Source organism: Colletotrichum lupini, chromosome 2 (genome assembly GCF_023278565.1).
Source record: "Colletotrichum lupini chromosome 2, complete sequence".
NCBI lineage: Eukaryota > Fungi > Ascomycota > Sordariomycetes > Glomerellales > Glomerellaceae > Colletotrichum > Colletotrichum lupini.
The window spans coordinates 5,044,681-5,069,109 of NC_064675.1; the positions used below are offsets into that span (position 1 = coordinate 5,044,681).

Genomic DNA, 24,429 nt, shown 5'->3' on the forward strand with positions numbered 1-24,429 from the left:
CCGTTAAAAAAAAACAGGCTGGAGTAGAGCATTTGTATATCGGGCAGTCCATAGGAAACAAAAGGTCAAGGACAGAAGCATAGGATGCTTCTGACTTGTTTGGTCAATTTTTTTTTCTCAGCTTGAGACTACGTGATGTTGTAAGAGATGTGACGTTTTGCGCATAAGGTAGGATGTAGATTCCATGCAACTGTGAGTATGTACATCTGGGACGCCTTTGAGTTTGGTCATATCGCCAGCGGACCAGCCATAAACACGCCAGGGCCCTTATGCGTGAGCGTCCGAGGCCGCCATTGCATCCGTTGTATTGAGAGGCAGTCAGTTGAGCTGACAAGTTGACTCACCGGCGACGAGACCAAAAGGAAGTGAAAGTATGTTTGACAGGTGAAGGGGGGCTTTGTTCATTGGATGAGCCACTCACCATGGAAAGGAGGGCTGTTTTTTTAAGCGGGTCTTGGGCCCAACCCAACTCCGACTTCACACATCGACCGACCTTACCTGCATACACTGAGGTTTTATACATAAGACGTCTTACACGCTTCCTTCTCATCCAACGTCTTCACACATGCCAAACCGCCTCATTGGATCTTCATCTTCTTCCAGACGAATCAAACAGCTCGCTTCTCGCGGCTTCAGTTCAAGGAGACCGCCGAGTTTGCGCTCCTCAGCGACGTTTGCTACTCAGTCGCGGACCCCACTTGCACCACCTTCCTCGACCGCGAGAGGGAACACCAGAAATTACACCAGGTGGAAGACGACTTTTGAACCTCAAAGGTTCACCGGTTCAATTTTGTTTCCGGCTCACTTTAGATCACCGTGGGCCCAGAAAAACGGAGAAATGGCCGACCAATTTGAAGAGACTGCCCCCGCGGCTGGCGACAGTGCGCAGCAACAGAAGAGAGGGGGAGGAGGACGCAGAGGCGGAAGGGGAGGCGGCGGTGGTCGGGGAGGGGGTCAGCCGAGGGAGGTGTTGGTTTCCAAGGCGCTTTCGAAGCTTTTGAGGCACCAGGCTGAGAACGCGGGTCTCAAGCTTGACGAGGGCGGGTATGCGCCTCTGGACAAGGTGGTGAGTCTTGAAGGATTCTAACTTCCCTTTTCATAAATGAGAGATGATAAGTATCAGGGAAGAATTTGTCTTCTTGGAGGGTAGACATGATGGTTCTCCCGTCTCATGGTCAAACTCATCAACAGCTACTAACGAGGATACCAAAAGCTCGCATACGGACCCATCAAGTCTCTCAAGGTAACCTTTTCCGACATCCAAGCCGCGGTCACGACGTCGGACAAGCAGCGCTTCGCACTCAAACTCAACCCCACGGCGACGGCGGAGACGAGCGCGGAGCTATCGACCGAGCCCTCGGACTGGCTGATCCGCGCGAACCAGGGCCACAGTATCAAAGTCGAGTCGGCGGGCCTGCTGACCCCCCTCACGCTCGAGGCGGGCAACGTGCCGGCGGTGGTGGTGCACGGGACGTACTTTGCGTATTGGAAGCAGATTGAGGCGTCGGGCGGGTTGAAGAGGATGGGGCGGAACCAGGTCCACTTTGCGACGGGGTTACCCGGCGATGAGAAGGGCGTCGTCAGCGGGATGAGGAAGGATGCCGAGGTGTTGGTGTATGTTGATGTCGAGAGGGCGTTGAGGGAGGAGGAGGGGGTTAAGTGGTGGGTGAGTGAGAACGGGGTCGTGTTGACGGAGGGGGATGGGGAGGGGGTTGTGCCGTGCCGGTTGTTTAGGGAGGTTGTTGCGAGGGACGAGGGGAGCGGGGTTGGTGTGCTTTGGAGGGATGGGGAGAAGGTTGGGGAGTTGCCTGAGGGGTTGAGGATGAGGGCGCCGCCTGGGAAGGGGAGAGGCGGGAGGGGTGGTGGTGGTGGGAGAAGGGGAGGGAAGGCTTGAGGTGGTGATGGTGAAGCGGAAGAAAGTCCTAGATACATTGCAGAGGGACAGATGGGTTAGGCATAGACATGTGGTTTCCGCGAGTTGCAAAAGGAGGACTCTTAGGATCTACGGCCCACTAACCTCAGTTTGATGAACCTCCGGACCCGCGAGTACAGAAGACGTCCTACCGTGGCCATTGTAAGACTACTCGTTTTAGTCAAACGTGAAGAAGGATATAAGTTATGAAATGAGTAGCTGGCGGTCCTTTCACAACTTCCCCTTAGCAAGTCTCATGAGAGCGAAGCGATTGTTGCTGTGCTGTTGGCATACTTTTGGCCAACGAACCTCGACCCCCTATGTATCTCTGCGTTCAAAGCTCCTCATATCTGACATGCCCCCTTTCCACAAAGGTTACTCGCAAGAATCCATCTACAAGCTCATAATCACCACTCAAGTTTCCATGAAACCGCCCGAACCCTCGCCCCTATCCGTCATACAATCACTTCCCTAGCAGAAGCTTAGCCGTCCTCTCCCTCTTCACGACCTCCCCCTCCAACCAAATCACAATCGCATCCGCCATCCTCTCCCTCGCAGCCTTCTTAGGCAACACCCGCCGGACGGTACCCAGGTCGTCTGGGATCCGCGGGTTGCCGTCAAAGTCGGCGCGGCCTTCCCAGAAGTCCTCGAGCGCTGGGTCCGGCGTCAAGACGTACCGCGGCACGGGGAAGTGGAGCTGCGCGCAGAGGTCGCGGACGCGCTTCTCTGCTGATGTCGTTGCTGTTGCCGACTCTTGCCCTGACGTTGCAGGTGTTGATACCCGTGCTGGTGTTGAGGTTGGCGCGGGAGAGATGGCAGGCGTGGGGACCTGGGACTGCGCCGTGGCGGCGGCGGCGGCGGCGGTGATGGGGACGCCGGTGCCGCCGAGAGAGGGTGTACTCGCCGTGGATGTAGTCGTCGAGTCTTGGGCGGCAGCGGAGGTTGGTGATGCTGTCACGTTGAGGGGGAGGGTTGATTTCGGCGCTCTGGAGGGTTGAGTGGATGTGGGAGGTGATGCTTGGTGACTGGGAAGACTGCTGCTGGTGCTGGTGCTGTTGCTTGCGGTGGTGCTGGGTGCCTGAGCTGGTAGCGATGGAGATGTCTTTGGAGGTTGGTTTGTGTCCTGCTTCTTCCTTGACGCGTCGGCACTGCTTTCTGTTGGCGGCGAGCTCGGCGGGGATCTCTTGGAGGGTAGGACTGACCCGGACGAGACGCCACGACTAGGAGAGGGAGAAGGAGCTGGAGCTGGAGCTGGGGCGGAAGCAGCAGCGGCGGCAGCGAGGGCAGCACTAGCAGCCGGGGCAAACGGCTTGGGAAACTTTGGCAGGTCGCCCGAGGGCATCATGTGCCCGTTGTCAATGAGCCACTCGCACGCTGCTTTGGCCGCCCACTGCTTCGCGTCCTTCTTGCCCGGAAAGGACGGGCCGGCGCCGCCGCGGGAGACGTCTTCGCCGGCGTCCATGCCGTAGCCCGGCTGGGGGAAGACGTCGCCGGTGCTGTCAAACGTTGCTGAGCAGGCCCAGCGGAGCTCTTTGGCCTTGCCTAGGCCCTGTTCCTGGCGGGCTTCGTCGGTGAAGGTTACTTTTTGGTTTCTGACCTGTTGAAAATCTGCATGTTTTGGATATTTGATTAGTATGGGTTTGAGGATATTAAATTCGATGAAGGTGGTTTAATGCTTCGGATCAAGAGAAATTCTGATGCTCTGGGGTTAAAGGGGAAGAGGTTGCTTTCCCAGCCTCGAATAGATACATGATCCGATGCGGAGAATGAGGGAATTGTAAAGAGAAGTGTATGGTGTATAAAGAAAAGTGCTCCAACTCACGATTCAACAGGCCGAGCCAGTTCGTTTTACCCAAGTCAGGTTCCGGTCGCGGGGCCGGACGGAGGAGGATGGCGATGGCCGAGACCTCGTGATCCGTGAGCGGGGCGGGGCGGCCGTGTTCTGCCTCGAAAGCTTCCTTGCCGGCAATGTAGGCTCGGAGGGCCGACCAGTCTACGCGCTGGACGGCTGTGCCGTTTGATGACGGGTCTCCTGCCATTGCGTGTGTATGTTGCGCGCGTGGGTGTGAGTGTGCGTTTCCGTATGTTAAAGTTGCTGCGGCTGCGGCTATGGTGCGTGCTATGGTCTTTGGTTTCACGGGTGACGATAGGTTATGAGTGAAAATGAGAGGATGTCTATGTGGCATCTAAAGCTGAAGAACATGAATGAGAATCATGTTGTATTCCATTAGATGTTCTCTTCTTGATGTATGAGAAGGAGGAAACGGAGGGGTTGAGGCGGGTGAAGGTTAACCACGTTGGTGGGGTTGCGTTTTCTGGCCGCTCTGTCCAGTGTGGCTGCTTCTCTTGGCTGGGCCAAAACGGTGTTCTGCAGGAGGCTGCCACTTCTGCGTGGTGACGACCGTGACGCACCAGCAATGGAAGTCAAATCAATCTGGCGAACGTGATTCGTCTTTTACCCGCCTATCATAGATGTTGTTTTGAACATTATTGCAGCCTGGTCTTCAGCATACCTAATGTTAAGACTACAGGTTTAGTATGACTTCAGATGACTTTCAAACGACATGTATCAACTAACACTGGGCAGCCGTAGAATACGCGATATGACGAGCAGTAAATGTGCTCGAGCTGACAATATTATCAAAGTGTGGTTTCCATTGACGTGATCCCATAAAACTTTTGGGGGGTATACTATTGACTACCAAAACACTCAACACCTTGCTTGCTTTCTTTTTCCGAGCCTCACTCAAAGAAGCCCGTGCCGTCATCTTCCTCTTCCACCTTCGCGGGGGCCTTCCTGTCAGCCGCCCTGCGCTCCCTCCGGTTCATCGGCTGCTTGGGATCCCTCTTCTTCTCGAACGTCTTCTTCGACCTGGCCACCCAAGGGTCCTCCTCCTTGACTCTCTGCGGCCGGGTCTGTTGCGTCTGTCTCGCGGGCCGTTGCGGCCGGGCCTGGCGCTTGGCGGGGCCGTCTGCCGGTGACCTGCGATCGCGCAGCCGGTACAGGGCCACCTCGCCTTCCGGAAGGACCTTTTCGATCGTTGCCCACATCTTAGGTCGTTCGGCATGGAGGAACTGCAGGGCCTTGGGTTGCTTGGAGGGTTTCGCATCTGCATCTGCATCCGCATCCGCCTCCGCTTGCTCTTTCTGCTGCTGCTGCTCTTCCTCGGCCTTGTCCTCGTCTCCCTCCTCCTTGGCGTTCTTGTCCTTGTTGGGGTACAGACTCTCGTAGCGCTCCATCAGGGGGAAGAAGCGGGCGTAGGCGACGTCGACTTCGGCCACGTGGGCCTCGGCCTCGAGGCGCTTCTTTTCTTCGGGATCCTCGGATTGCTGGAGCTTCTTGCGGAGCTGCTTCAGTAGTCTCTCTGCCTTTTTCCGTTCTGCAAAGGAAAAAAAGAAACGGGGTTAGCTGATAGACATTGATGCAAGGAATGACGAAGACGAACCAAAAAATCGAACCATGTGGTACTTCTGAATCATGTCGCCTCTCCTCTTCTTGAAGTTGTGCTCCTCGACTCTCTCCTGCAGCGCCTCCAGCTCTTGTTCCAGCTCATTGCGTTTCGTAGCGGGCAGTTGCTTGCCGCTCTGCAAGAGTCTTCTGATATCTCTCGAGCGCGTCTTGTTCCAGTTTGTTGTGCCCTCTTTCGCCCTAGACTTCTTCTTGGTGGTATTGAACCGCTTGTTCTCGTGCTCGCCGTCTTCCGAGCCCGATTGCTGCTGTTGCTCGTGGGTGTCGTCCGGGATTGTACCCTCCGCGGCGACCTCAGAATACGCTCGTTTCGTGCCCATTTCTATTGATTGTGTAGTGAATATCCTGCGTGATTTATGTTTGAATTGTGGTGTTGCGATGTGGTCGGTTGTTGAGGTCGGCCAGAATGCTGTATGGAGGATGAAGAACTGACGATGGCATCGCGAACTTCTCTTTCAAAAATTTGGCTCGTTATCGGCCTCAAGGAAGTTGCCGACCCCACCTGGGGTGCTTATCAGTCCCAAATGGGACTGGTAATGTGACTGGTCTGTGCGCGCCAATGACAGGTCCCAATTACAACGGCTCACTGATCTCAAAGTAAAGTAGTTCCACCCAAAGCTCCAGCGACTCCAGATGATACCTGATTGAAAGCGACTACTGGCATGGAACTTGTCTTTGCATACCTCATCTTCAAGATCATTCATTAATCGGTGTTGGTACCATAACAATCTCGGAATTTCTCAGGCAAAACGCCATTACCGCGCAGCTTATAGCGAACCAGTTCATCCAGTACGGCTCACATCACTCACGGGCTTGTCCAGGCAGCTCATGGATGAGCGCTCTTTCGACTTTCATTCTTGATATAGGTGTCTCTCTCTCGCTATTCGACTTAGAAAGGAGAAAGCCGAGCTCATTACGATATTCAGGCGCGTGCGGTCGCCATGGACCGTCCGGAGCCTGGACTGATCAAATGGTCGCAGATACCCGGCTTCGACAGCTTTATCCACATAAACCTGCAACATCGCGTCGTGCAGCTATATGAGCCCACCGGACTTGCACAGAGGAACCGCTTCGATTACACAAGACTTTCAAAGCACGATGATTTCCCAACGCTCACTACCTATGACTGGTCGCCAACGGTCCCAGGTCTCCTGGCCGTCGGCACTCAAACGGGCGTCGTCAACTTGCTCAGGATGGACGACAACTCCAACGCCTACATTGAATTGAACCTCAAAATGACAAGAACATGTCAGGCGGTGGCATTCAACACCGAGGGTCTTCTTGCAGTTGGCTTGGATAGAGTGCGCATGGATCAGTGTCTACACATTTGGGACGTAAACAGGTTGTCGACGATGAATACGGCCGCCAAAGGCTTTCCCAAGGATCTCCACGCTTTCTCAGACCCAGCATATCGACTGGAACACAGCGTGTCAGTGTCGAGCGTTAAATTCTTTGAAGATAACCCAAAGACGCTGGTGGTCGGTATCAAAGCCCAAGGTCTACACATCCATGACCTGCGAGGTAAATAGCAACCGCACAATTTGTCGGAAGAAACCTGCTAATTTAATCTGACTGCAGAACCTGGCGCTGTTGTGACCTTTCAGACCAAGTGTAACAACAACCTGGCCATCGATTACGCTGACCAGAACTACTTCGCATCATCCGCACTGGATCAACCTGGCATCATGATTTGGGATAGACGAGCAACGTCTCGTCCAGTTGCCTCGCCATCTTATCTGGGCGCCGTTGACGAGGACGACCTTCCGTGGGGTGGAGCCTTGAGACTCGACAGAGTGGTTGAGATGGATGACGATTCCTCATTGAGCGAAAGCAAGCACTCCATCGTCCGTTCATTGCGCTACTGTCGAGACCGACGGGGTCTCCTGGCTGTGCTGTCTCGATCCGGCCAGCTCAAGGTCTTGGAGACGAACAAGGAGATAACGCATCGCGACATGGCCCTTGAAGGTAGCCCAGAGCTTCTCGAGGTCCACAAATCCCACGACATGGATGTTCAATACGGCGATAGCGGCAGGAAGAATGACAGAATTGTCTCTTTTGACTGGGTGACGCTCGACTCTTCGGTCCTGCAGCCTCGTCTCCTCGTCTTGCGGGCCAATGGGTCCTTTGAGATCCTCGAACAACCGTCGTATACCTCTGATTATCTGTATAAGCTGACACCTTGGCAACCACCACATCGTGGACTAGAAGGTACGTGTGCCAGACTGTTTAGAGAGATAAAGACCGCTCACACCATACAGAAGGAGGACCTTACCACGAGATTATGGAATTCGAGCCGTCCCAGTCTTCTGACATGCTCGGTCCCTTGTTTGTTGAGGAAGCACTGTCCGACATTCCTATTTTTGGCCCCGACAAGGCAGATGTTCAGACTATCGTGGATCAGACATTGCAGTCACAGTTCTCTGCAGCAGATCTCAACAGTAGGTTGACGGGCAATGATGCCAGCTCCTCGTCGCCCATCGATAAGTCCAAGTCTACTGCAGAAAAGATGCGAGCTCTGAGAACGGAACTTAAGGAGAAGGCAAGGAAAGCAGATGCGAATGGCGGCGAGAGCTCCATCATGGAAGAATCAGTCAGCTCGCTCGCCCAGTTATCACTGTCTACCGATGGGCCGGTCTCGTGTCGTCACATGCATGAATCTCTTCTTTCGCTGCCCCTGAAGGCTCAGGACTTGTCGACGAAGGCACAGTGTCTCCTAGACCACGTCATGCTTCTTCGTGCGAAGGAGAAGTACCTTTTCGATTGCAATGTCAATCGTGTCGTGGTAGCCGATGATCCGTGGTTGCGGTATATGTGGGATTGGATTTCAGGTGAGCAGGACGAACGCACCAGGGTTATTGTTGCTAATCCTGAGCAGACGCCGAAGATGCTGCAGCGGATGGAGGCATGAAGTTGTCGCCGCTCGACCTTAGTTATATGGGCGTCTGTACCATCTGGTGTGATGATTTGGGTCCGTAAAGAGTCCGCTGCTATCACCAGATCCGTGACTAACATGTAGCAGGCCGGAAGCCATCATCCAGACTTCCAGAGGCATCTCCGATCCCCGAAACGACGTTGTGGGAGAAGTGTATTGGAAGCATTTGTAAGAAGCGGCGACTACCAAAGTACGAAGGCATCCACACCAAGAAGCCTTTCCACAGACAGCTGTGTCTAGATATCTGCGAATGGGGGGATACGGCGGCACATGAAGCCAGGGGAGCAGCGACGCACGATCCCAGCCAAGACTATCCGACAACGGCACACACGATGGCAGCAGCTCGGGCTCTCTTCAAGGGCAACACGCAGGAGGCGATTGGAATTCTGAAGACGGCGAGCGTAACACACCCAGAGTTGTTATTTGTCTCTCTCGCCCTGCAACTCATCGGAAAGAGCAATCATCACCTTAACAAGGAGCAGCTTGATTTCGACGAGGCCGTGGCATCGAAAACGGACCCCTATCTAAGGGCAATCTCGTCACTAATTGCCACGGGAGACTGGTTCGCCATTGCAAACCAAAAGTCCCTGCCCCTGTCAGACCGGGCCTACGTTGCAGTGCGGAACTTTAGCGACGAGCAACTCACCAAGTGGCTCAACGAACAGGTCTCAATGGCTGTGAGTACGGGAGATATTGAGGGCATTGTTCTCACGGGCATAACGGACAGGCTGGTGGACATTTTCGCCAAATACGTTGAGAAGTTCAACGACTTCCAGACGGCGACGCTAGTCATGTCGATATGTGCGCCACGTTACATTGACGACTACCGTTGCCTGGCTTGGAGGAATGCGTACAGGACATATCTACAGCGGCACAAGGCCTTCCTCCAGAGGACCAAGTTCGAGGTGGAGAGCACGAAGAAGAGCAAGCGTGGTGGGCGCCCAACGATCAAGCCGCCCTCGCGCCAGATTGCGCTCCGGTGCGTGTACTGCGACGCGGAGACGACTCTCGCTGGACAGGGAGGAGTCGGGTCGGGACCGCCGCCTGGGGCGCCTGATTCACGTAACCCCCTTATGGCGACGAGCATAAATGCGGGAATCAGCTGTCCCAACTGCGGTCGGCATCTGCCGCGGTGTGTTGTGTGTCTTGAGGTGGTGGGCGTTCCGAGGTCTGACCGACCGGAGCACAACGGTGAGCCGGAGAGGTGGATGGCAGCCAACTTCCCAACGTTTTGCTTGAAATGCGAACACGTTCTGCATCTGGACCATGCGAGGCAGTGGTTCACGAGGCACGTTGAGTGTCCGGTACCCGAGTGCCGTTGTCGATGCAATTTCAGGGCGAACCCAGAGCTGAACTACCACTGATTACTTATGAGCGGGCAGCCTGGTTGGGGAGATGGAGTCGGGATCAGGATTTGGTCAGGATGCGGCGGATTGGAAGGAGGCAAGGAGAGGAGAGGAGAGGAGAAGAGAGGGCGCATCATGAACAAGGGCCCCGACTGCAAGCATGACTGCTGACGGGCGACGGGCGGCCGACGACGATGTGCCCCGTGTTTCGCTGGGGTTGTTTCTTATTATGTCCCGTCGGGTGGTTGTGACGGAATACTTATGACATGATTATGTATCTGCATTCATGGACTCTTGCAGATGGATTCTGGACTCTTTGACATTCTGCAACGGGTGCGGAAAGGGTGTTGCGGAGATTTGACCAGGCCCTGGTCAGCAGCATGCGTTGCCGCATAGCCTTCCTTCAACGGTGCGTGCGAGCGTGTGTGTAGTCCGCAAGGGAGTGTGTGCGTGTGTGTGAGAAAAGGAATGTGTAGGTACACATCGAGTACTCCCGCAGCCCCTTTCCGTGCAATCACAGCCACAGACAATACCAATAGCGACACGATATTGGCGCTGGATTGCCTTGTACGGATTCGAATGCAGAATTGGGCTGGGACTCGGTGAGGCCTGGACTTGTCACATTCGGCGCCCGTGCTGCAGGTTGATCGATCACCTGCACATCTTCCAGGTTGCGGGGACTTTGACCGGTCGGTGGAATACTACGTTGGGATTCCCGGGTGATGCCCATTGCAGTGTCCCGGTCAGCGGCCTGTCCACACCCTGTTTTGATGATGTGTGATGTGTGTAGGTACTCCGTAATGTGTGTCGTCTGCCTGACACGCTCGTCGATTCTCTTGACAACCCACAAGTGCGTGGTGCGTGAGGTGGTGCGTGGCAGGCAGGCATCCGTCGCCCCAAGCCTACCTACCCAAGCCTTGAGCAGCCGCCGCCCATGGTTCCGTATCCAGTCACCCAGTATCCGCAGACCGGACTCGACAATGGTGTCGGGTGTAAAAGTGAGATGTGACCTGCCCCGAACGCGGGCTGGCAGGGGCGGAACCGGGAGAAGAGTGCCTGAGCAGTAGTGCGGTGGAGGGATGGATGGATGGATATCATTGAGGATCGTCACTTGTGAGGGTGTTCGGATGCCATGAGGTGCTGAAGGATGTGGGCCCCACTTACCTAAGGCAACCTAGGTGGTTGTATTTCGCACCCGTGAGGTAAGCTAGGGAGGACTGGCGTAAGGTGTCCAATGGCGTAGCTTCGCTAGGAAAGGTACTTGATTATCCGTACGATACCAAGGTAATCACGGTGCACCGAGAGTCCCCTTCCCAGGCACTCTAACCAGGTAAGGGTGGTAAGCAGGAGCGGGTAGGTATTCCCAATGTATTCCCAGGGCACTTTGGTCTGAGTAGGTAGGCTCTTTCCAGGTTTGGCCCTGCCTGCCCTACCCTGCCTGCCCTGAGTGCCCTGCCCTGGCCCAGTGGTCCCTTCCTTCCCAGCCCGTGGCAGGTCACTCTTGCCGTCCCATTTGCCTCGGCAGGGTGACTGCGTTGGTTTGGGGGAACACAAAGCGCACGGGGAACTGGTCCGGGCTCTTTACGCACTCTTAGTTGAACGACATCTTCAACCAACCGCCACCACGTCTTCTCCCGCACACATCCCACACACACGCATACGGAAACTCATTCACACGCAAACACTCTCAGACGTACGCACACCCAACCTCTCCTACTCCTCTTGCTCCTCCATCACATCCTGTCCCAATTTACCGAGACCTGGACCAGACACCGAACATCCATGACTCCATACGGATACTGACCTGCCCACAGCCACAGAACCCTGCCCGGTTCTGCCTCACGCCTCACGGTCCTCACCTTATCCTGGAACCAACAAGCACCACGCACACGTACACACACACACACACACCAGACACACGACGACAAACACTATACACCCGGCCGACCCCATCGTTGCTTACCCGTTTTCTATCCCCATTTGGTCGGTCCTCTTCCAGGGATACAACTTGCGACGCTCCGCTTTGCTCTTTAGTCTCCAACATGTCATTGGAAGTAATCTACATCACCCGCCATGGAGTAAGTATCCGTTTCCCCCTGCCCGTTTCTGTCCAGTCTCCTTTCGTATCCGGCTTCATCTCCGAGACCAACGTTCCAACGAGAACGAGAATGGCTGAGAAGATGAGGGCTTGGGGAAAAGTTTCACTCATGAAACCTTCTTCAACCTATTCATCGCCAAACCCACACACCCTGGTACTTGATAAAGATCCGCGGGTAATTCTCTTGAATTTGTCAGTTGATGCTGGCCCTGCTGGCTTTGAGCAAGAGACTTCATTCTGACAACGGCCTTGGCGTTCTTCAGTTCCGGTCCAACTGGCTTGTCGACCCTGCCACGGGAAGCTACACGGCCTCCATCCCGTCACCGACAGGTATACCTGCGGATCCGGAATTGACTGCCCATGGCGTCGACCAGGCCAAGGAGCTGGGCGCCCACCTCCTGACCGTTGAGCCTCCAATCGACGCAGTTTATTCCAGCCCCTACTATCGCTGTCTGCAAACTATCACGCCCTTTGTTACTCTCAACCAGGAAAACCTCAACCGCCTTCGGGAAAAAGACGTTGGCGCTAAAGCCGATGCTGTCACCATTCGTCCCGAACACGGCCTCTGCGAATGGTATGGCGCCGCTCCATTCGAGCACCCGACTCCAGCCTCGAAAGACGTCTTGAAGCCAATGTTCCCTCACATCGATGACACGTATCAAAGCCGCGTCTATCCCGCCCGCAACGGTGAGACTATCGCTCAATTGCACGACCGTGTCGCTGCTGGTGTTCAAGCCATCATTGAGCAATGCGACGCCCAGGGCCACCGTGCAGTTATTCTGTGCTCCCACGCTGCCTCGATTATTGCTCTTGGCCGAGTCCTTACTGGCGAAATGCCCGAGAGTATTGATGCGGAAGATTTCCGAGCCTTTACCTGTGGATTAAGCATGTACCGGAGAAAATCACCCTCTTCTTCAGCAAAAACTCCAGGAACCGATGGTAGGATTCGAACCCCTACGTCATCATCAGGCTATTGGGGCTCACGGTTGACAATGGAACCAACAGGCCCAATCGCAGATACCAAGTCGTGGAGGAATGGTCGGGGAGTCGCAGGCGGGTGGATATGTGAGCTCAACAGCGATTGCAGCTTTCTGAGCGGAGGAGAAGAGAGGGGATGGTAAGTACTCAGATGGACTTCCCGCTCCAACCCGCACTCTTGCGCGCCCGCCCTGGCTGAGATCAATCCAATGGGACCTTGGCCGGCCCTCACCCTTGCTTTTGCCCGACACCCACCGAGGGGCCGCCCCTCCCTATCTTTTCTTTTCCCTACCCGTATTCCTCTGCCACCGCCCGAGAATCTTCGGATGCTGTCCTCGGAAGTATACTGACTTGAGGAAACCATCTACAGGCGATTCTCTGGCGACGAGTCCTTTTCCACGGCCGAAAACTCTTCGCAGGCCGACGCTGGAGTGGCGCTCGGCGTGGTGGTGGAAGGAAAAGTGAAACCTGACAAGGTCTCTCCCCACAGAGCTGCAGGTCATCATCGTCTCTAGGAATTGGCTCATTGGCGGCGTGCTTCGTCATTTGCATTGCAGTTTTTCTTCTTTTCATTCTCAGGATTCTACAAAGGACAGTTCCTCGACGGGTCGCTCAGAAGGGTCGAAGGCTGCAACAAAGTTCTAGGTCCTCCAGCCTGACTAAAACCGATCCGCACCATCCGTCCTTGCGGCCGATATACGATGGCAGCTAATGCCGGATAGACTTGCCTAGCTGCTGCGGGATGCATCATCTGCATGTCTCTGGCACGGGCTGGGTGCCATCAAATCTGCGAGCCAGTCAGCGCAGCGGCTAGCCCCGAATCCATGACAGAAAGACCCCTGTCACTTTCATCTTACAGCTGCCACACCATTTCATCGTTCCATCTCTTCAACTTCAACTGCTCACCCATTGCTCTCCATTGAATGCCTTCAGTACACGAATTCGCGCCTGAAATCTCGCCGCAAGCACATGGCTCCTCCTAACCTTCACCGTCTGATCTTTGTCAACCGAGATCGGCTCCTTCAGCTGAAGAAATCCAATTTCGTATCTGAGGCAGCCATTGGTGCTCAATGTCTATCCTGTGTCATGAGCACATGCAAGACGCTTGACGTGCCTGTATCTTGCGTCTCGCCTCGCCTCGCCTCGCCTTGCCTCGCCGCTGCCGTTCACTAACAGGTAATCTGGTTTCGATCCCTTGACATCTTGGCTCCTGAAGGGTTGCGCGGGGTCTACTGGCGAGAGCACGAATATCGGCTGATTCCTTATCACAGTGCAGCTCAACATCGCGGATCCGTGTCCGCTTCCGTGCCCGCCACCTCCAGGCTACGCAGCCTCGCTCGCTCGCTCATTGCTCGGCCCCTGCTTGGGCCCCGGGAAGTGGATATTTGCATACAGAATAATAGCAATAACGAAATGAGTATCAGATCTGGTACGACGCTTTGCTGAAGAAAACTGACCTTGGCAGACCTTGCCGCAGGCATACCTACAAAGCAATCTCTCTAAATTTGGCACAATCGTTTTTCTGTCACGATACGGTCAAAGGACGGACACGCAACAACATCAAACGCCCGCTTGCCATTGTCAAGCTCAGCTTTTCGGTCGATTTCGAATTACCATTCTCCTACTCCGTACTACGTAGAAGGTTTAGTCTAGCGTCTGCGTGGGGTCCGATCGGTGCCGGATGCATCTTCCGAATCGCTCACCTAGTGTCCTTGCCGAGCCCCTAGCATCATCTTCGGATCTGGCTCGAAGTTGGCCTCCCTAGCGGTGTAGGTTCACACTATTTGACTCAGCTGGTCAACGAGGAGCGTTCCTGTTGAGTCTAGCAAGTACATCGTACACGGGGCGTACTGCCAGTGGCCACGGCAACTCTCAAGTCCTTCACAACACCATCGATTTCGCCAAGCTGCAGTTCTTGAGGAGCTCATGATCATCTCGCATATGTCAAAAGAGCGGTGGACAAAGGCAGCTTTGCGTCAGCGCGAGATAGGAGGGTCGGATAGGGCTCACCGTCCTTGTGAAGAGCTCGGTCATGGACCAGGCCTCGAGGGTCTATTGCCATGTGTACGACTGGGGATGGCGATATTGTTTAGTCTGCATGTGTCTCTTGCAGGGAAAGGAAAGTACAGCCTTGGTTCGGCTGCAGAAGAGGTGATGATGGAGGGGTGTGTGACGTGCTTGGGAATTGCTAAACTCTCAGGGTGTTACCAAGGCGGCAGACAGTGCTAACCAAGGAGAGGATTCTTAATCGGGCGGCATGCTTCTGTCGATCATGGCCCATAGCCAGCCGCGAGCTTGTCTGTTTCGGAATTTCAATGCGGGTATTGGCTTGACGAGGTTGATGGTCAGGTTCCAAAAGGAAACAGGAAAATAACAACTGCGGGTAGCCACACATCCGCAGGGCGAATGGGTTGACGTGGTATTATTGCCAACAAAACACGCGCTGGGCTGGCAAAACCGTATGCAACGTACAGAAACGGGCAACCCAAAATATTTCGGCCGAATAGCTCCACGGAGCTCCTCTCATTAGCACCAGGGCTGATACGAATACTGGAGAGAGTGCAAAGGTTTCGACGGATACACCGGGTACAACGGATAAAGGTTGCTAGCACATATTTCGTGGCTTACGTTCCGTTCACAAGGCTTCTTTGCTCGTTCTCCGCAAATGATTTACATACAGGCATTTTGCGTGGGGTAGTACGAATGCTGTCATCAACCGGCAAGCGCATCTTCTAACTTCAGTACCATTCAAAATGAGCCAGCATCATAAGGGGCCTCCTGCAATCATATGTGGCACGTTGGGCGATTTACGGCGCAGAGTAGGAGGCTGTGAGATGAGCAAGCTGCCCGATGCGACGGTTTGCAGAACCAACTCCAACAAGTCAGAAACGTGCCCGCGATTCAAGGTGGTCCAACAAGAATCAAGCAATTACATGGGTTCGAGATGTATTTCTGGAGCACAAAGGGTCTTCTCATTAACGACTCGGCTGGTTCGAGTCGCAAAGTCGTCAGAGCTTTTGAGCGGTAAAAGGCAACTGCAAAGAGAAAAAGGAACGATAGATGCAGCGTGGCGAACCCTCCTGCATTTCACACTCGACAAGGCATCGTCGCGTGGCTTTAACAAAGGGAGGGAGATCCCTGAATTTGACGGCAAGCTTGAGTTGAGTCTAGTAAAGAGTCCAGACGAGACGAGACAGGCAGGGTAATGAGATACCTCTCTGGCTGTATGGAATAAGAAACCTGGGGTCCGTTGGTTGGCCAGACGGTGATCCGGCCGGCAGCAGGTTCGCAGATGAGTGGGCAGCAGAGCTGCAAGTCAACACAAGAAGACCGTTACGGCATTATGCTTACCATAGACCGAGTCTTGCGGAGAGTCCGGGTGGCAGCGGGTTCTCCACCTAAAGACAAGTGTCTTCGCCAGCCCAGCCGCCATCTGTGGCCATCGAAATCTGCGGCGGCCAGTGGTTTCTTATTCCTACCGACTCGAATCATGGTGAAGATCCAGATTGTTCATTATGGAACATGACTACGTACTTTGGGGGGGGGGCTTGACACCATTACACCCCTCCCCCCGGTCAGCGCCAAACTAAGCGTACACAGTCCTGCCAGACTGCCAACCTTTCCCGCCTCTTCACCAGACTTTGGCACCCTCGTCGGGCGGGCCCCCGCAAGAGAATGAGCGGGTTGTACGCAGTAGAGACTCGACACGACGGCGGCCCCACAAACCGTCTTTCCTAACCCTAGAATGCGGCGGTAAGGCGGCTGCAGTCGACGACTACCGCGTGGCCATCCATGGGCGGCCATTTATCGATCCCTCCACCTCATCAGCGGGTACAACTCAGTGTGTGTCTCTCCCAAATCAGAAAGGTATCTCGAGCAACAACCTGAAAGATTACGATGAGCATTTCCTGCGAGATTTGAGGCGGGTATGTGAGTGTGTGTGGGGAGAGGCGGGTGGGTTAGCCAAAAGGACACTCAATTCTGCATCTCAGAATCACACCGACTTTGACTTGACGCCGAGGACTTGCCGCGAAGTGAGCAAGCCATTCTGCAAACGCAACACATGGATGGTTGTTCGGTGAGGTAGATGTGGGCGGTATGTCATGGGTATGGGATTGGGGGGATGGCCGTTACAAAACGACAACAATGAGCCATGAACAACAATCAGAGCAAACACTGTTGGACACAGCCTGTCTCCAATTCCAGATGAGAGGGATGGAGGAGCAGAAGGATTATCTATTATTGCAATCATGGGTTCCAGAGTCCCGGGACCATGGACGACAACAGATGGTCCAACCGGTGCACGGCTGCCAAACTTTGGAGTCAGCTTTTGGGGGCCCCGAGTCGATCCAATGGCAGCCTTGTGTTGGTCCAACAGTAAATGGGGATTGAAGTCACACGAAGCAAAGAAGACATGGCATATGCCTGGCGGTTCCCTGTTCACCTCACTCAGTCTTTACCGTCACGACAGTGTAAAGAGCGTGAGTCTGTGAGAAGGTATCCCTACCCGACAGGGGCGGAGCCAGCGAAAAGAGGCACGGACGACGATGAAGTTGTGTTGTGTGCGGGTGTTTTTATCTCCACCTTATACCCACACCTCGAGTGTCCCGATCGAGTATCTAATCGTTCGTTCTTCGTCTCTGCTACGTCCGGAAGACAGTGGAACTCGCGGCTTGGCCCCCGAGCGACTACCACCTCACGCACCAGTTGTGACGCGCAGCTCGATCTAAGACTAGCGCCCCTGGAGAAGAATATCGACTGTGCAGCAGGTCCCGAATACCACCTGCACTCACTTGCATCCACACGGACACGGGGCTCGGGCTCGCCCTCGCTCGCTTGCCTCTCGCTTTGAGTCTAGGCTGCTGGCACGGCCTGGAGTGTCTAGGTTGCTAGCTGGGCTTGCAAGCTTGCACTGCACTGCACTGGGGGACCCGGGGGGGGGGGGGGCATCGGGCAGCGGCTGCACTACAGATGGCACTATTCCCCTTCATTACCCGGGCCCTCCACGGAAGACTGTAAGTAGTAGGTATGGATGGATACTGTGATGCACTCTCATCTCGACTATTGGGCTGCTTCGTCGACTGGAGCGACTTCCTCTCTCCCTTGCAAGCTGTGATCTCGCAAACCACCCCACCTGCTATCTGCGGGCGCTGCTGGTTCCTTCGATTCCCTCATTCACGCCTCCCCGTCTCACTCTCTCACTCTCTCCTCCTCTTGCTAGGTAGATAGGTACTGCTGTTGCTGCTGCTTTCTATTGATGCTGCTGCCATCAGTTGCATGCCCGCGCTCCATCCTCGTCATTCCCAAACAGGCCACGACCCTGTTTGCTACATGCCTCCATTCAAAGGCGGTGGCGTAAGGAAGATGGTTCTCCTGCAACGGCATGCATTACACAATTGAGGGGGGAGCACGGGAGGAAAGCCACACATTGACACACCCACGGCTAGGTCACTATGTACTTGGACGAGAAGCGCCCATCTCCTCTCACTCCAAGTCTCTCGCAGTCTCTCCCCCAGGTGACGAGCCAGGATCTTGACCCTGGATGAGGGGCGCTCGGCGCCAGCCAGACCTGACAGATTGGGCGACCTGCATGATACATGCCATGGATCTACACATTTGGTTGCGTCTGCACATTGCCTGCTTTAGCACCGAAGAAAAAATAAGAAACGGCTTTTCGCTGTCAGAAGCCTCCGAGCGGAGCCCCGATCTCCCTGGCCCTTGCTTGGAGCTATAGAGATAAACCTGGTCTTCAACTCAACCCCATCGAACCGGGGTCCTGGCTCTTTTCTTTCTCAACCGTGTGTGGAAACTTGAAAGAGAGAGAGAGAGAGAGGTCCCGGAGCAAAAAGAGATATAACAGAGACAGAGATCCATCGCGGCCGGGAACTTGATAATCAGGGTCTGACCCGTTGTCGATGACTCGTCTTGTTTCTTCCTCCCGATCAACACACACCTTTCGCCCCCAAAGATCTCACACTTTTCAACGTTGTTGTTACTTGATCAAGATCTCCGCAAGTGTTAGGCATCATTTCTGCCTTTCTTCTCTTTGCTGGCTTACACACTCTTGATCTGGATACCATCATCACTCCGGACCTCGACGTCTACTACCTACAACATCAAACAACATGTTTGTCAGGTTACAAGATCACCAGGACGGCATGGACAGACTGCCGCCTCCGCCAGCTATGAGTTACCACCAGAGCCGCACCGACGACGTACCAAGGGTGTTACCAAGCCTCTCATCATTCAGCTTCGACGACAGGATGGACATGGACGCTCGTAACGATACAAAGCCGGGCCAGCGTCATGAGGTGGAAGTGGCAACCACCTTGGCCTCCATGGCATCATTCAACATCAAGTCGCCTACTCTTCCTTCTCCCACTCAGAGCTTCACCTCAATCAAGTCAGATGGTAGGACAATCTTTCCACTACAAGTGTCATCCAAGATGGGCTTTGAAGCTTACATCAACCTCCAGCCATGACGAGATCAACAAACTCTCAGTTCTCATCCCCTGAGCCGCGGTCACCAGATCTCCCTTCCGTCAACAGCCAGCTTTCCTTCACCAAGGATAGCACGGCACAGATTACGCTCCCCCGCCTTCGTGAACTGGATCTGCGGCTCCCCGAGCCCGAGTTCGTCCCCAGCCCGAGCTTCATGCCTTCCGCTATGACTGGAGGGCCTCGCCGAAGCAGTATCGAATCCCTCGGCTCCTTCCAAGAACCCAGAATGGACCTCTCCTCACCAACCGCCTACCGAATCCCGATGCCACCGATGCCACCGATGGCCTACCCTGACGCCCTCCCCTCGCCCACCTTCAGCAACTCACACCGCAACCCCCTCTCGCCACCCAGCCGCCGTCTCCAGCACAGGTTACCAGTGACTCTACGGACCGGCTGCAGCCCCAGCCGGAGACCCCGCCGCTCGCCCACGGGGTCCCGCTGCAACGTAAAGTACACGATCCAGCAGGTCGACTTCATCGACTACTTCCGCGTCGACCACCACCTGTCCTGGAAGGAGGTCGAGGCCAAGTACGCCTCCGTCTTCCCCGAGGACGCCGCAAAGGGCCACAAGCGTGGGCCTCAAGGCTTGCAGGGCGTCTACTACCGCAAGAACAAGCAGATCCCCGCCACGGATCCCAACAACCTGCTCGTCTTTGACGAGGACGATAACCCAAAGACGTTCCAGTGCGACGTCCGCGAGCAAGGGAAGAAGATGAACAACTCGATTGGCCTGCTGGGCATGCACCCCGAGCGCGCCATCACCTACGCGTGGGTTTCGGAAGAGCACAAGCGGCAATACGACAAGCTTGGTAGGTTTACCTTACTGTAAAGTGGTGACGAGAGCAATGGAAACTAATTTCTATACCAGGTCGCGCAAGACAAGCTCAGCTCGACGCCGCGGAGGCACGGAAGAAGAGGAGACGAGCAATTCAAAACAGCCGTCTTTGATTTTCTCCTTTTACCTTTCTCTCCCTCCCAAGTTTGCACTTTACTTCTACTCATGATATCCACTTCTTTACTCTTCATTTTCTCATTCCTATGAGAACCTATATACTACACACCTTGAGGAAAAGCTGCAAGAAGCAGCTCCCCTCACAACTTTGCCAAAAGAAAAAAAAGGGAATACACAAAACATCACGCTACACGAAGCGTGTAATCATTCATCTATCCAAAAGTGCAAGAGACACACAAAAAAAACTTGGTTTTCCAGAAGTGTACGATGACGAAGATTTGCGTCTGATGATGGGGCAGGGGCGTTGAACAAAGCAACATGGGAGTTTCATTCATTTTTCCATTCCCTTCACTTCTTGGTTTCCCCCAACTTCCCTGCAATCAAGGTCACGGTACCAAAAATGGAGGGTTGGGCAGGGTTTTTTTTCTTTTTAACCATTGAGGGCGGCACAGCAACAAGCGCAGGATACGCCGAGAGCAAGAGAGGGAGTTTTTCCTGGGGGATAGTCTTATGAAATGGGATGTTGCATGTGGTGTGAATGGTGCGCATGGATCAAGATAGTATGGAACATGGGAACAATGGATCAAAGGGAAACGTTGATGACAAGGAGTTGAAAGAGAAAGCATTCTGCATTTTTTTTGGTTGTGTTTGGTTTCCGCAACTAACAATCTGGGGGGGGGGGGGGGGGGGGCGAAAAAAAAGAAGATACCAGTTGGTTGTGGTGCGTTATGTGGGATGAGATGAGAATGGGAAAGCAAGAGGGGTTGCGGGTTGAGGTAGTCGGCGAAGACTTCGGAACTACCTATTTTTTTTCTTTTCCATGCTGCTTTTGGTTCTTCATACATGGTACGTGGGGATTACGATATACGAAGTGTGTCCACAATGCTTTTTACAATGGGATTATGAAACGTCAAAAGAGGGTGGGAATGGTTTGGTTGGGCAGACGAGGGGGGGTTCCTGATTGCTCGTTTGGGGGCCACGCATAGAGGCATTGTTGGTCGGCCGGTTGGTTGGTTGGTTGGGGGGTTTTCCTGGAATACGGAAATAAAGGGATTAGTAGATTTTAGAAATCACTACGAATCAAAACCACGAGTTCAAAAATAATCCAACGTTATCCTCCGAACCTGGGATGAGCAGTTTGTGCGTCCCTTCCATCATCCCGTTCCAGAGCTCTGGAAACCCATTATTTGGTTTGCACAAGGCAGCGGAAACGGGCCATCGGATCTTGTTCTTGACGGAATTCGCCTTATGGGGATTTCGAGGGAGATTTCAATCATGGTCAGACGAGGCGGACGGAAAGAAAAAGGGTTGTACACCTTTGTGGGGGGTTTCGTAGTCTCTGAGCGTTGGACCGTTGTTACCATTGTCCTTCTCCCGTCTGAAACCGGGTGATCACTGCCCTTGAGCCAAGGGGGATTAGGCGAGGTGTCCAAGGGCACCTATTGTCGAATCCCACAAACATTGCCCATTGACATGGAATTTGGACTTGCTTGGAATTCCTCATCCAACATTGCTTGCAGTGTTGGTGCTGTGCTCCCGAACCGTAAAGAGAATGCTGCTGCAGAGAATTCTAGAAATGTTCGTCCGTACTCTATGGCATAACTCTTACGCAAGCGCATCTTTGGAACTTGGGGGTGGTTTGGGCGGTCTGTCTGTATCTCAGCCTGCTTTGTCTCCTCTGCCCATTGTTGGTAGGGCGAATGTACGTACGCGTGTTTGCGAGCTCAGATGTATCGATCCTGACCGGGCTGACGGGCATGGCGCATGTTATGCGCAGCTGTCACCGGTTTGCTACAGCGGACAGTGTGACGTGAGTTGACGAGGCTGTGATGCGTAAAGTCCGATGTACATTTGAAGGCTATGTATAGGTCGACCACATGATGATCTCCGGCCAAAGATACGGGCGCAGCAAAACCAAGCGGCCGTAAGGGATGAAGGATTCTTTCTGCGGCGGCTAATTTTCCCAACACAGGGACAGCGAACCGTCATGTCGGCCCTTCGTGAATAAGTTTGGCAGATGGTGACAAGCTGGGGGTGGCGTGGGTGACGAAAATGTTAGTAGAATCGATGCAAGATGGCGGTGGTGATGAAGAATGTTGGAGATGGTGGCGTAGATGGGATGTCAGCCTCGGCTCTGCCCCTATCAAACAACCTGGGACTGAGGTGAACCAGACAGTTGGGACCGTCATGTTGGTGATTTCTCTGTACGGAATTGACAAGACAGGGTATGGAGGTACTGTTCTAATCTGTCACCCAGTATCCGAGCGAGGCTTGTTGGCAAGAGAGTGTGTAGGGAAGTATCTTGTTTGTTTGCTGCAATGTTTGCTTGCCGTTGCTGTGCTCAGCCAGCTAGAGGGAGTATTGATTGCTGTTGATTGCTGGCCTCATGTGACAACTCCACGCCCTTGATTGTTGTCTTGGAGAATTGCGTATTGCTATACAGAAACGCAACGGCGGGTTGAAGGGCGGATTCTTCACTGTGTGGTGCATATTCTCCAAGTTTGCCAGTCGCACCTGAGGGGTGCAGCGGTTATTGTTTGTCAGACGCCCCAAGGCGGTGGACGTTCGGACTCGGATCTGCAGCGTCCCTTTCTTTGACGACGGTCTCCTTGTTCCCCCCTTCCTTTCCCATTTCAATATCCTGGCTCCTTTCTTGCCTCTCTGTATGGCCTCGTGGACCTGCAGGGGCGAATGGAGTATTAGTTGGTGAAGATGGTGACCCGCTGCATTTTTGCTCTCGACTACGGCAGGGCTGCGTATCTACAGCTAATATCTTGCAACCAACATGCGGTTTCGGGGTCAGAGGCTGATCTGGGCTGGTGGCCGTTGGAGCGGAAGACTCCATCTCCAAAGCGTTCAGTACTCGAAGTGTCGGGCGGCTGGTTTGCTTGCCTTGGCGTTCTCTCTCTCCGCGAGGGCCATCCTCATTCGGCGTGGAAGCTTCATCGAAGCGATATGTTCCCAAAAAAGGTGCTGACAGTGCGTGTCTTCAACAAACATCGACGCTTGACCCAGTCGTGTTTTCGACGTTGAACCGGCGTTGTCTACAACCACGCCCCTCCCCACCGCCAAGACCGGAGAGACGGGAATGGTGAACATTGAGCATTGTTCTGGGATGAAAGTGGGCCGGTTAGATGATGACCTTGTGACTTGTGTTGGACGTCGGTCCATGCAGTGTTTGTGAAGAAGTGGTCTTGGCTCGCCAGGTATGCGAGGATAACGTTCCGCGAGAGGCGAAACGTCCGAGGCAAAAGTAGAGTCTGTGTTGGAACGATGTGACAAAGTGGAGGCTGAAATTGACAGGTTCACCTAGACTGGTCCTGGCATTGGGTCCGTCGTTGGTTCTGCAAAGGCGTGAAGAATTTATCCACACTGGGTTAGTTCCAGGGTGGAGTGGTCCATCCAACATCAACCGGGTAGGCGTAACTAAACCAACAGGCTCCTTCCTCGGTTATCACTATGATCCTTCGTCTCCATCAAAATTGAGGTAGAAACGGCACCCTCGTCAGTGCCGTTGGCACACATTTCACTCGCGCGGGAGGAAGCCCGGGAGTCAGTCGGGGCCTTGCTGATACAAGGCTCTGGAGACCGGGCGAGTATCTGACTATCCGCATCGTGATGAAGTATATATTTGACGCTTATCTCAAAGTATGTATTCCCGATAAGCTGATTCTGTAAGCGTACAATAAATGGATGTATAACATTGAGGTTTTGACCTTTCGAGGGAATATGAGCAAAAGTATTCGCAGACGTGATGATGGATGGCTTTTCCTTCTGATACCCGCTGAGAGGTATATGGGACTGCCCGATAAGTTACAATCACGGCTGAGTACCTGGAAACATATTAGTGCTGGCTTAAGATTTTCGAAAGCCTCAACGCTTTCTGACCCCAGAAGACTAATAGAGAGAGCCGTAACGACTCAAAAGTAATACAAAGAAGAAAAAGGAAAGGAAAGGAAAGGAATGTGGGCTGGGAGATACTGACTCTCGAGTACACGCCCCTGCCCGGAATCGAACAGCGCGCCCCTCAGGCTAGCACGGCTTCATTGGAGTATTTGTTTTGACTTCTCTGCGTCAGAGTGTAAACCACCCGGCCAATTGGTCGGATGGGTGCTGTTGACAGAAAGGACGTTGGGATGGAATATATCGGTATCATCGGGAGGTTGAGGAAGGTTCAGGCATGATTTCCAATCGTTCAGGACGCTCCTTCCCATCACACTGTTACCTACCTACCCAAGGCA

General features: G+C 53.9%; 9 protein-coding genes across 9 annotated transcripts; 6 read left to right on the forward strand and 3 right to left on the reverse strand.

The window, feature by feature from the left end:
- Positions 1 to 565: 565 nt before the first annotated feature.
- CLUP02_03842 (Tpt1/KptA family RNA 2'-phosphotransferase) lies at positions 566 to 1,999 on the forward strand (the record flags this gene model as incomplete). The annotated part of the gene is made up of 3 exons (XM_049282859.1): positions 566 to 1,066; positions 1,214 to 1,666; positions 1,961 to 1,999. The coding sequence occupies 3 exons, from the start codon at positions 566 to 568 to the stop codon at positions 1,997 to 1,999; spliced, it is 993 nt and encodes a 330-aa protein (XP_049140002.1).
- A 376-nt stretch (positions 2,000 to 2,375) lies between these two features.
- Positions 2,376 to 3,951, reverse strand: CLUP02_03843 (uncharacterized protein; the record flags this gene model as incomplete). Its single annotated transcript, XM_049282860.1, has 2 exons — positions 2,376 to 3,520; positions 3,735 to 3,951. 2 exons carry the CDS (start codon positions 3,949 to 3,951, stop codon positions 2,376 to 2,378), a joined length of 1,362 nt encoding a protein of 453 aa, XP_049140003.1.
- Positions 3,952 to 4,654: 703 nt separating this feature from the next.
- On the reverse strand, positions 4,655 to 5,833 carry CLUP02_03844 (uncharacterized protein; the record flags this gene model as incomplete). The annotated part of the gene is made up of 2 exons (XM_049282861.1): positions 4,655 to 5,292; positions 5,359 to 5,833. Coding segments are annotated over 2 exons (1,113 nt in total), but the record flags the coding sequence as incomplete, so codon positions are not given.
- On the forward strand, positions 5,816 to 9,798 carry CLUP02_03845 (WD repeat domain-containing protein; the record flags this gene model as incomplete). Its single annotated transcript, XM_049282862.1, has 9 exons — positions 5,816 to 5,888; positions 5,948 to 5,978; positions 6,033 to 6,249; positions 6,308 to 6,902; positions 6,960 to 7,589; positions 7,640 to 8,209; positions 8,257 to 8,349; positions 8,401 to 9,633; positions 9,689 to 9,798. The coding sequence occupies 9 exons, from the start codon at positions 5,816 to 5,818 to the stop codon at positions 9,796 to 9,798; spliced, it is 3,552 nt and encodes a 1,183-aa protein (XP_049140005.1).
- Positions 9,799 to 11,327: 1,529 nt separating this feature from the next.
- On the forward strand, positions 11,328 to 11,462 carry CLUP02_03846 (uncharacterized protein; the record flags this gene model as incomplete). The annotated part of the gene is made up of 1 exon (XM_049282863.1): positions 11,328 to 11,462. A coding segment is annotated over one exon (135 nt), but the record flags the coding sequence as incomplete, so codon positions are not given.
- A 239-nt stretch (positions 11,463 to 11,701) lies between these two features.
- CLUP02_03847 (phosphoglycerate mutase) lies at positions 11,702 to 13,394 on the forward strand (the record flags this gene model as incomplete). The annotated part of the gene is made up of 5 exons (XM_049282864.1): positions 11,702 to 11,737; positions 11,955 to 12,633; positions 12,763 to 12,874; positions 13,106 to 13,233; positions 13,315 to 13,394. 5 exons carry the CDS (start codon positions 11,702 to 11,704, stop codon positions 13,392 to 13,394), a joined length of 1,035 nt encoding a protein of 344 aa, XP_049140007.1.
- A 96-nt stretch (positions 13,395 to 13,490) lies between these two features.
- CLUP02_03848 (uncharacterized protein) lies at positions 13,491 to 13,658 on the forward strand (the record flags this gene model as incomplete). Its single annotated transcript, XM_049282865.1, has 1 exon — positions 13,491 to 13,658. The coding sequence occupies one exon, from the start codon at positions 13,491 to 13,493 to the stop codon at positions 13,656 to 13,658; it is 168 nt and encodes a 55-aa protein (XP_049140008.1).
- A 5,202-nt stretch (positions 13,659 to 18,860) lies between these two features.
- CLUP02_03849 (uncharacterized protein) lies at positions 18,861 to 20,702 on the forward strand (the record flags this gene model as incomplete). The annotated part of the gene is made up of 6 exons (XM_049282866.1): positions 18,861 to 19,146; positions 19,212 to 20,049; positions 20,105 to 20,215; positions 20,310 to 20,410; positions 20,488 to 20,595; positions 20,653 to 20,702. The coding sequence occupies 6 exons, from the start codon at positions 18,861 to 18,863 to the stop codon at positions 20,700 to 20,702; spliced, it is 1,494 nt and encodes a 497-aa protein (XP_049140009.1).
- Positions 20,703 to 21,268: 566 nt separating this feature from the next.
- CLUP02_03850 (uncharacterized protein) lies at positions 21,269 to 24,402 on the reverse strand (the record flags this gene model as incomplete). Its single annotated transcript, XM_049282867.1, has 14 exons — positions 21,269 to 21,433; positions 21,503 to 21,566; positions 21,628 to 21,701; positions 21,798 to 21,936; positions 21,999 to 22,142; positions 22,214 to 22,390; positions 22,442 to 22,489; positions 22,582 to 22,702; positions 22,760 to 23,161; positions 23,224 to 23,330; positions 23,410 to 23,532; positions 23,625 to 23,989; positions 24,174 to 24,189; positions 24,254 to 24,402. The coding sequence occupies 14 exons, from the start codon at positions 24,400 to 24,402 to the stop codon at positions 21,269 to 21,271; spliced, it is 2,094 nt and encodes a 697-aa protein (XP_049140010.1).
- Positions 24,403 to 24,429: the final 27 nt, after the last annotated feature.